Here is an 11,549-nt window from a genome sequence, read left to right on the forward strand (position 1 = left end):
TCAAAACTTTGTTTTCTTTAAATTTTATCTCTTCTTATTTTTCTGTGCCACTGCATTAAAAAGCAACCTAGTGTTTATTTTTTTTTATGAAATAGTTTCTTTTTTTATTAATTTTTTAATTTTTTTGTAAACATATAATGTATTTTTATCCCCAGGGATACAGGTCTGTGAATCGCCAGGTTTACACACTTCACAGCACTCACCATAGCACATACCCTCCCCAATGTCCATAACCCCACCACTCTCTCCCAACCCCCATACCCCCAGCAAACCTCAGCCTGTTTTGTGAGATTGAGTCTTTTATGGTTTGTCTCCCTCCTGATCCCATCTTCTTCCATTTTTTCTTTTCCTAGCCCCCTAACCCCCCCATGTTGCATCTCCACTTCCTCATATCAGGGAGATCATATGACAGTTGTCTTTCTCCGATTGACTTATTTCGCTAAGCATAATACCCTCTAGTTCCATCAACGTCATCGCAAATGGCAAGATTTCATTTCTTTTGATGGCTGTGTAGTATTCCATTGTAGATATATACCACATCTTCTTTATCCATTCATCTGTCGATGGACATCTAGGTTCTTTCCATAGTTTGGCTATTGTGGACATTGCTGCTATAAACATTCGGGTGCACGTGCCCCTTCGGATCACTACGTTTGTATCTTTAGGGTATATACCCAGTAGTGCAATCGCTGGGTCATAGGGTAGCTCTATTTTCAGCTTTTTGAGGAAACTCCACGCTGTTTTCCAGAGTGGTTGCACCAGCTTACATTCCCACCAACAGTGTAGGAGGGTTCCCCTTTCTCCACATCCTCGCCAGCATCTGTCATTTCCTGACTTGTTAATTTTAGCCATTCTGACTGGTATGAGGTGGTATCTCATTGTGGTTTTGATTTGTATTTCCCTGATGCCAAGTGATGTGGAGCACTTTTTCATGTGTCTGTTGGCCATCTGGATGTCTTCTTTGCAGAAATGTCTGTTCATGTCTTCTGCCCATTTCTTGATTGGATTATTTGTTCTTTGGGTGTTGAGTTTGCTAAGTTCTTTATAGATTTTGGACACTAGCCCTTTATCTGATATGTCGTTTGCAAATATCTGCTCCCATTCTGTCAGTTGTCTTTTGGTTTTGTTAACTGTTTCCTTTGCTGTGCAAAAGCTTTTGATCTTGATGAAATCCCAATAGTTCATTTTTGCCCTCGCTTCCCTTGCCTTTGGCGATGTTCCTAGGAAGACGTTACTGCGGCTGAGGTCGAAGAGGTTGCTGCCTGTGTTCTCCTCAAGGATTTTGATGGATTCCTTTCTCACATTGAGATCCTTCATCCATTTTGAGTCTATTTTCGTGTGTGGTGTAAGGAAATGGTCCAATTTCATTTTTTCTGCATGTGGCTGTCCAATTTTCCCAACACCATTTGTTGAAGAGGATGTCTTTTTTGCATTGGACATTCTTTCCTGCTTTGTCGAAGATTAGTTGACCATAGAGTTGAGGGTCTATTTCTGGGCTCTCTGTTCTGTTCCATTGATCTATGTGTCTGCTTTTGTGCCAGTACCATGCTGTCTTGATGATGACAGCTTTGTAATAGAGCTTGAAGTCCGGAATTGTGTTGCCACCAACTTCGGCTTTCTTTTTCAATATTGCTTTGGCTATTCGAGGTCTTTTCTGGTTCCATATAAATTTTAGGATTATTTGTTCCATTTCTTAGAAAAAAATGGGTGGGATTTTGATAGGGATTGCATTAAATGTGTAGATAGCTTTAGGTAGCGTAGACATTTTCACAATATTTGTTCTTCCAATCCATGAGCATGGAACATTTTTCTATTTCTTTGTGTCTTCCTCAATTTCTTTCATGAGTACTTTATAGTTTTCTGAGTATAGATTCTTAGATTCTTTGGTTAGGTTTATTCCTAGGTATCTTATGGTTTTGGGTGCAACTGTAAATGGGATTGACTCTTTAATTTCTCTTTCTTCTGTCATGTTGTTGGTGTAAAGAAATGCCACTGATTTCTGTGCATTGATTTTATATCCTGACACTGTACTGAATTCCTGTACAAGTTCTAGCAGTTTTGGAGTGGAGTCTTTGGGTTTTCCACATATAGTATCATATCATCTGCAAAGATATGAAATAGTTTCTTAAGAAGTTTTTCATTATTAAGAATTAGGAAAGTTAAGCATATAGAAAGTTTGGAAAATACAGCATACACAGGTGAAAGTCATAACTAATTCCACCATCCACCAATAACCATTGCCAGCATATCACTGTTTTATCTGTCCGTTGTTCTATACAGAAATATTTCATATTTTGAGTAAGAACTCTGACTAACTCTGACTTTACTGGAAGTTAATAATCTGTAGTGTAGTGGGAATTTCATACCCTGAAGTTGTGACTTGTCTGTGATGACCTTTAGGATAAATAAAGCAGAGTTCTAGCTGCTCTTTTTATTGGCTACTTTGATTAATTGAATGTCTGATTGAAGGGCTTGAGGACCCCACCATTCCTGAGGGAGAGACTTCCTTCCACTCTGTTTCCAACCTAGCAAATGCAAAGTATGCTATCTATACATAACAGTAGCTATAGGTGTAACATTTTTTTTTTTTAAGAGAGTAACTTGTCAAGTGTTTCACTTTCTCCAGTAGTGGATGTGCTTTCTAAAAGTGATATATCAAGGCCCTACTATAATGTAGTATTTCCAAAAGATTATTTATCTAATAATTCAGATTTAAACTATTTGTGTTGTTCTGACACCACAAAGAAAACTTTTATAATTCCATTTCATTTCTGACTTGTTATTTTATTCTCTATGCCTTTATAAGCACTAGAAATTGAAGTTATTTACATGAAAATAAGATTTTTCTTTTATCTACTAAAGATATGTTTTTAAAATTTATTTTCTGTCACTCTGTAGAGGTAGAACTTGAATTATCAAAGAGTAGAACTATAACTTCAAAAAGAAAAAATGGCCAATTTAGTTTAGCTCCAGAGAGCAGTTCACAAAAGATGGAGCAGCAGCTTCTAAGTAAAATTTGTATTCATCTTTAGAATATCATTGTCATTCTTTCTCTCTCTCTCTTTCCCTCAATAATACTTTTAAATTCTAACCTGAACAGGTGGTGACAGTACTTTCTTAGCATAACCTGGACTGTTGAGGAGTGATGTTGTTCTTAAAAACCCTGGTAGAGGACCTCATGGCTGACTCTAGGGCTGGGGCAGAGAAAATACAAAGATGAGCCTGGAGAGTAGTATCTTGAATTGCCAGAATGTAAATGCTGAAAATAAGTATGTAAGTAAGTAAAAATGGAAACAAATTAAAAGGACACTGGAGCCAACCTAAGAGAATTCCCAATGCCGAAACTGGAACAATTTGACCAGCAAAAGAATTGACAGAAGGAGTTTATTATAAGCCAAAGAATAAAATAAATATCCATGAGTTCATACTGGTACAAATAAGCAAATAAATAAATGAGGGAAATGGGACAAGTGTTCCTTGCAGAAAAAGTCCAGATAATAAATGCAGAAGAGATGGAGAAAAGAGAAAACCCCCATTAGAACACCACAGGAATAATTGCTGTGGGCAGAATTCACAGATGAATGCTGAAATTAACGAGCAAAACTTTAAGGAGAAACAGAGTATTTGCATAGTCTCAAAATATCTCTCTCAAGAAACTTAGTAATGTCTGTGGTGGTTTTAATAAATGTCCACAACTTTTTGGATACTCTTCCTTCCAGGAAGTGGAGCTTACTTCCCTTATCCTTGAGTGGGGCTCTTTGTTCATAGTGACTTGTAACTAACCCACAGAGTATGGAGAAGAGAACAGTAGTAGTAACTTTCCAGTAGTGAAACGTGGTATATACCATCTTAATGAAATGCTCAGGGATAGCATCACCAGTAGTAAATCATGTTGCTAATATACCCTCCCCCCAGATATTACATAACGAGAAAGGCACTTCACCTCTTGGCGTTTGTCCCCCAAATCTACAACCTCAGTCTAATCATAAGAAAACATCAGAAAATTCCAACTTGAGAGCATTCTACAAATACCTGACTAGTACTCTTCAGAAGTGTCAAGGACGGTCTGAGAAACTGTCACAGATCAGAGGAAGCTAAGGAGACATGATGACTAAGTGCAGTGTGGTTTCCTGGATGGGACCCTGGAACAGATAAAGACATTAGTGGAAAAACTGAAGTCTGCCGTTCAGTTAATTGGTGTACCAACATGAATTTCTTTGAATTGATAAGTGCACTGTGATACATAAAATGTGAACACTAGGGGAAGCTGGGTGATGGGAATACTAGAACTCTCTGTACCATCTATACACAGCTTTTCTGTAAATCTAAAATTATTTCAAAGTTAAAAGTTAAAAATAGAATCACAACAACTCACTGATGGACTTCTCAGTCTAAGGATATTTGTTATTTTAAAGTGTCTCCAGAGCAAATTAATTCAGAGAAATGCCCCACCCCTCAAGCCTTTGTGCAGTCTCTCTATAAAAGAAAGATGAGCTTTAAAAAAAAGATTTTATTTACTTATTTATTTAAGAGAGAGCACAAGTGGAGGGAGAAGCGGAGAGAGAGAGACAAGTAGGTTCCCTGCTGAGTGCAGAGTCCAAAACAGGATTCACTCTCATGATCCTGAGATCATGACCTGAGTCAAAAGCAAGAGTTGGATACTTAACTGACTGAGTGACCCAGGTGCCCCAGCATGAGCTCTTTATAGGAAAACAGCTCTCCTGAAACAGGGACAGTAAGTTACAGAGTTTCATCCCACCACTAGAAATAGAAATGTAACTTAGCCTGCTCAGGAGAGGTCAGTTCAACCAACACTGATGGTTTGCCTTTTGTAGGTATATGCCTAGCACTTAAGTTACAAAAAGTAGTCTCTTAAGAATAGTGCAGAGCGGAGCACCTGTGATTGTACCTGACTCTACTGTGGGCTCTTTATTGCAGGTATTATTATTGAGCTGCTAATTTAAAAATCTCCAGAGATATTAGGGGTCACCTGGGTGGCTCAGTGGATTTCAGATCAGGGCATGATCTGAGGGTTGTGAGATCAAGCCCTCTGTCAGGATCTGTGCTGTATGCAGAGTCTGCTTAAGATTCTCTCTCTCCCTCTGCCCTTCTCCACCCCCCTTCTCTTTGTCTCTCTCTCTCCCTCTCTTTAAAAAAAAAAAGAAGCAAACAAACAAAAAACAAAAACAAAAATAACCCTCCAGAGATACTAGATCCAGTTTCATTGGATTGTCTCTTCACCTCGTTTTATTGTAGATTAAAATAGTATAAAAAGTATGGTACTCAACAAGATGGATACATGAACAAAATATTTTTCAATATAAAATACATTGTATATTGCTCTTTAAAAAAACAGTAACATTCATTAATTCAGTATAATAGTACAGGTATGAAATCCTGATTTATAAATATTTTATTCTTATTACTTTCAAACTCTTATTAGTTGATTATAGAAGGCTTAACAGGGTCTTGTTTTAGTAAATAATAATATGTACTTGGCTGAGGGTGGTTACTGTCATAGAATTAGAGTTTGGATACTAAAATTAAAGTCCTCCCCTGTATGGCACTCATTCTCTTGATCTGACCATTAGTGACAACTGTCTTTAGTTTGTACACATATGAGAAGTATTATTTCTGTCAGTTAAATATATCTTACTACCCAACCAAATGAGTACCTTGTAATGTTTCTACCTTGGGAATATAACTGATGTGATCAGAAGAACAACGAATTGTTCTTGAACGTGGATATACATTTAGGTTACAGCAGTGGCAGACGCATGCATTTTTCAGAACGCTGTTTCCCAGTTGTTGTTAATGCATGCCCAAACAGATATGCAGATAGTTAATAATGCTGCTTAGTTGTTGTAGTCAGATTGAGCAGCACATAATTTATAGCAAATCTGAAACCAGGAACACAAGAATGATGAGCTATATGATAAAGACTTGCTAGGATTGCTGGTCAAGTGAAAGTACCGACTGCACGTTGTTGATACAGGCCTGTCTTGTGTAGTACCTATGATACAATTTTCTTGACACCTGTTTTCAAAGCATACCTTTCCATGTCATCCTGGTTTCTTTGGTGAATTTACTTATAAAATGTTTTTTGTTTTTGAAAGCAGTATGCAGTATATTCTTTCCTAATTTTAATTTAATTAAGAATTTTACTGGTTGGCCATTATGTGCCAGATACTCATTTATTATTCATCCAGGGTTCTGGTAAATTAGGAACTCCTTTGCCCACTTTAGAAATTATAAAATGGAGGCTCTGAAAGGTTTAGAAACTCACCTTTGTTAGATCCTACATGTGATAAATGTGGTTACCTAGCTGAATGAGTTGCCTAATACTTAACTATAGATAACGTATCAAAAGTAAAAGGAGAGGGGAATTGAGATTAGAATAATGAGTATTTGAGAATAATTTTAGCAAGTTTGCTAAGTGGAACATCAGTCTTTTGGGCATGTCTGTTCCACAGCCACTGAATGCATTGGTCCTGTTGGATTTGATGAAAATGCAAATAATCCAATCCAATGTAATACTCATTAAGGGAAAAGGAATACAATTTGATAGTATTTATGAAGACATGCACAGCCTAATCTGTGAATTGAAAGCATCTTTTAAAAATTTGCTTCCCTTCATATTCCTAGGTGGTATTGAATCTGTGGGTAGAAAAATGAGAGCATTTCAAATAATGCTAATGAAGTTTAAATGATTGCAATCTACCATATTGTGAAGAAAAGTTGTTAGCTGTGAAAGATGAGGACAGAATTAAAATATTACCATGACTGGCATTTGATTTGAAAACTGCAAAGATAAGCTTAGGTTCCTATTTATGAAAACTATCCTCACAGCCTGATGAAATATCTTTTAAAAGGTTTTATAGTTACCATGGATACTTGTTAGCTTTGGTAGAGTAAGTTGTAATTCATATTCCATCATCTGAGGTGAAGGAGCCAAAAAAGCCACCCAACTAAAATCTAAGGTAGCTTCATCTGTATGTTCACAGTAGTTTGAAGAGATGGAAAGGGTAACTAACCCAAAGATTAGAGTTTGGGTTAGTTGTTACTTCTTGAAAAGCAAAATATTTAGCATGCACATTACCTGGATCTCATCCTAATGTTTACTCTCTATGTATAACTTTTTCTTTCAACTGGTGAAGGGAACTTCTTAGATTGTGACGTAGGAATCTAGATGGTGAGAGCCTTCTGAATGCTGATGAACCGAAGCAGCTTCCTCAATTTCTGAAAGCCATAGGGACGCAGAAATATTGAAGGCATTGGTCCCTATGGAAACATATTTGCATTTGGCCCAGAAGTGGCTGGTTTCTGCTTAGCCTCTTGTAATTGCTATATATTGACAGCCGTTTTCATGACTATTTTTAAAATGTCGGATTAATGAGCATGTGTACAAGGGAGTGCACACCATATCCTTCGGCTTCATTAGACACTTCGCATGACAAAAAGCTCTGCATGAAGAGTTACTGAGGTGTTTTTGGCATTCCCTAATGTGTCTGTCACACAGTGGAAGCAAAAAGCCTTTCAAATGATTTAAATATTTTCCTCAATTCTCTTTTAAAACAGGTGACAAAAGAACTAAAACAGTATAACAACAAAATTATAGAATGCAAATTTGAGAATAACAGCTGGGTCTTCATGAGACAGAGAACAGACAAAAGTTTTCCTAATGCCTACAACACTGCCATGGGTGAGTATGACAACCTACCGTTGTTTGTTACATTAAGAGAGAGAGAGAGAGAGAGAAAGAGAGAGAGAGAGAGCGCACACATGTTAAGGTTTATAATCAAAATGTGTTGTCTTTGGTGTTCTGCTTGATGGGGCACAGGGTCACTCAGACCCCTGTCCTTGCTGGCTGTGAAAGGGGCTGTGACTGTCAGCTCCGGCTGGCTTGTAGGTTCCCGTCTCTAGGCCTGTGGGCTTGTTCCCATGCACCCAAAAGAGAAGTGTAAAGGGCAGGATAATGGGCTGTATACAAGTTGAATTTGTTGAACAACAACAAAAGCCATGATAATTTCAGATCTATTCAGAACTATAAAAACCATTGTTTGCCAGATGGTAAAAGACAAAATTAGCAGGGGGAAAATGTAATTTCCAGCTCCTAAAATAGCTTTACAAACAATGGCGAACAAAGTAAATGAAAACCATTAAAAACAAAACAAAACAAAAAAAACCTCCTAAAACCTGCTGTGCTGTCTTTCGGAGAGTTCTTTGGGTACAATATAAATGCTTTGGGAATTCAGAATAGTAAGTTTATTTCATGGAGAACAACAGAAATTAATTAATTTTATAAGGTAAACCTTATAGTAGCAGTAGCAGTTGTTGCTCTGGATTGCATTTTTAGTGAAGCTGGGGAAAAAAAAAAAAACCCAAAATGGATAAAAACCAAGATTAAAGGTTAATAGAATTGTGTGCCTTTAGACTGCTCAGTCAGTGATGATGCTGCTTATATGATAAGCTTATGAGAAAATACAGAAATTGCCAGTTTCAGTTTTGCAGTTTATGAAAGTTACTATTGTACATTTAAAGGTTCTGTTGGAACTAGCATCTGTGTTCAGACAAGATGAGTTAATTTTGAAAATGGGAAAAATTAAGCCACTGTCCTCCCCCCACCCCCAAACTAGATATGTAAATACAATTCACAGGACTGGTGGTCAATTTTGATCACATAAGAAAAGATGCCGTATTTATTCATAATTTTATTAGAATACCTTACTTATCTCAAACAAGTTATTAAAATAAAATAGTACAATCTGTCTGCTCCAGTGGAACCTCCCTGTTCAGTAGAAACAGTGGCGGGTGCCTTCATGACAGTGGAGTTCCTTCTGACAGATGAGACTGGAGGATGGTAGCACATGGTTTCTGTAGACGTTTTGGTTGAGTATAGACTGTAGCATGATGCTCTGTGGTCCGTTAAAATCCTATGAAAGCAGTTTCGAAGAGGGGGAAAACAATAGTGATGGAGTGGTTGTAATTCAAATACTTAAAGTTTTGGTTTAAAATTAATGGTACAGGAAAGAGTATCCACCAGAAGAGCACTCGTTTCGGGGGCAGGGGAGGGCAGAGAGTCGTTTCATGTGTGAAGCCTGTCACCCCAGTCGGTGAAATGAAAGTGTTCAGCCTGTCGGGACGAAAACCTTTCCCCTTTCGCATCTCCCTGCGGTGCGTCAGCTGCCTTAATTAACCCTCACGTGAGACACGTGTCTCCCTTTGTCCACAGCTGTGTGCAACAGCATCTCCAACCCTGTCACCAAGGAGATGCTGTTTGAGTTCATCGACAGATGTGCAGCAGCTTCGCAAGGGCAGAAGCGGAAACATCATCTGGACCCCGACACAGAGCTCATGCCTCCACCACCTCCCAAAAGACCTCGCCCTTTGACCTAAGACCCGCCCCTGACTCAAGGATTGAGAGGAAAAATGAGTGGGAAAAGATGCTGTTGCCCCATTTTTGCAGCCAGAGAAATTGGAAAAAGAAGTGTGGCTTGATGTTGATACACATTTTGCATTTAAAAAAAAAAAAGAGTATTGTAGCCAGCCTGTAAATATTTGATGCATTTGTTTCCTCAGTGCTGCAATACCTCGTGGACTTTAAACGTTTTATTTATATCTGATAAACTCAGCCTTACCTTGTGAATCTGAAGATTGAAATATCCAAAGGTTTAATCGAGATTGAAATCAATGAAAAAGAGGCCTTGTTTGTATATGGATAACTTTCACCTTTAATTTATAAAGTTAGGAATCTGGAACTGTGAGCGCAGAAAACACTGTATTTTTTAGAAGTTGTATTTCAACTATGATAAATTTTCCTTTTCAAAAAAATCTAGGCAATGGCATTAAACATTCTTGCTATCATTTATCATGGATTTCCTACATTTCTGAGATTCTTGTATTCAAAATCAAATGACAAGGTTGTTAAGTGTTGTACTATATGGAACACCTTGGTCTGGCTTATATCATTTTAAGTTTTTTTTTTGAAATGTTAAAGTAAAAAAAGTAAAGCCCTGTTTTTGTGAGTTGCATCCTTTTTAAAGGAAGTATATTGAGTATTTTCATGTTTCTATTCTTGGAACTAAAATATCAGTGATCCAGTGTGTCATTCTGGCAGTGGTTTTGAGTTACTTCCTAGAACTTAGATATCCACCACCGGGTCCCTTTTATGTAGTGTTCTCCTGGGAGACTCCTTTTTTTTTTTTTTCCTTTTAAAAGAGCCAGGGCTACTTCTGCTTTACCTCCGTGGTATCGGCACATTGTAAATTACATTAAAACACATAACTCACTGTGATTATGGGAGTGACATCAAATACAAACGATGTTGTGTTAGTTCCCTTGAACAAAATGGCAAAGGACATGCCAGCTGACTCCTTTGATTAGAAGGTAATGCCCATGGAATAGAATGCTGTCACTAGAAGCCGCTCTCCCACTGCTAGATAAATGCGGAGGCAAAGAGTAGACATCTGTAGGAACTAAACATCAAGGAAGCCAAGACATTGATTTTCAAAGCCAGAATTCTATCTCTGTTCTGTGCTGGGGATGCTATTTCTGTTACACACCTGAATTTTACAACATTTACTGATAGATAATGGATTTAAAGAGCAGCTAATTGGTCATCTGCCATTGTTGAGAAGTTGTGTTCTGATTGGCTTGTGAAGGAACTCTGAGAATTAGCCTACTAGAGGCTAAGGTATTTATTTTTAGAGGTACAGGTTTTAAGTATGTATATTTAAAACAAATTTTCATGATCTGAATTTTATATATGTATATGCATATACATGTGTCAGTATATGCATCCGTGGATATCCTTCTACTAATACAATCAGACATGAAAAATGCAAGAGTTACCCAGCAGACTGAATATCTGACAGGATTTCTATATGGTATAGCACAGATTAACCAAAAATGTATTTACATTCACCTGCGTTTTGATGTTTTTAAACAAAGTTTTCTCCTACAGTGCTTTTCTATATGAAATACTAGAGTCACGCTTGGGCTTTTTCCTTTGTTCTTTCCGAGTTATGTAAGTAACGCTTAGTGAATGTATCCAGAAGGTCATTTTTGTATTTCATTTCTAGAGTGCTTTTGTGAGTTTGGGCACTAAAGGGATTAAAACACCTGACTGCTGCAATGACTGCTGAAAGGTGGAAATTTGTCAAGGTTCTGTAGTGTCTTCTACAAAATGGGTCTGAAAAAACACCTATGCAACTCCGGATAGTCTGACGCCTGCTTCACCAGGATTAGTGACTCGTTTCACCTGATAGGTCGCTTTCCTCCAAGCCTGTATAAATGCAGAGCCCTTTTGCAGATATAAGAGCTAGTTTTTGCCAGTGATCTTTAATGGAGTTAAATGTTTATGGTAATTGTAACCTTTTAAATTGAGTTATGTGAAAAGAGCATCTCATTTTTAATACACCCAGATATTTTCCCCCTTGCCTTTGTGCATTTTCCAGGACTTAATTTTCTTAATTTGTTCTTTCCTTTCAATTTCAGTGACGTATAATCGCCGGCCTGATAAGTAGATCCCCTTTGGCCCCTGAACACAC

The 11,549-nt window shown here is 37.6% G+C and overlaps 1 protein-coding gene across 2 annotated transcripts in view; it reads left to right on the forward strand.

Annotated features, from left to right (window-relative positions):
* LOC111158833 (RNA guanylyltransferase and 5'-phosphatase) overlaps window positions 1-10,741 on the forward strand; it is a 348,867-nt gene extending 338,126 nt beyond the window's left edge. For both annotated transcript variants that reach the window (XM_022521114.1, XM_022521115.1), the window contains 2 exons: window positions 7,579-7,702; window positions 9,233-10,741. In XM_022521114.1, the coding sequence (XP_022376822.1) occupies window positions 7,579-7,702; window positions 9,233-9,396 (288 nt within the window). In that variant the 3' untranslated portion in view covers window positions 9,397-10,741. The remainder of the gene's footprint in view (window positions 1-7,578; window positions 7,703-9,232) is intronic.
* Window positions 10,742-11,549: the final 808 nt, after the last annotated feature.

The sequence above is a fragment of the Enhydra lutris genome, unplaced genomic scaffold (assembly GCF_002288905.1).
Source record: "Enhydra lutris kenyoni isolate GAN:26980312 unplaced genomic scaffold, ASM228890v2 scaffoldscaffold63, whole genome shotgun sequence".
Taxonomy (NCBI): domain Eukaryota; kingdom Metazoa; phylum Chordata; class Mammalia; order Carnivora; family Mustelidae; genus Enhydra; species Enhydra lutris.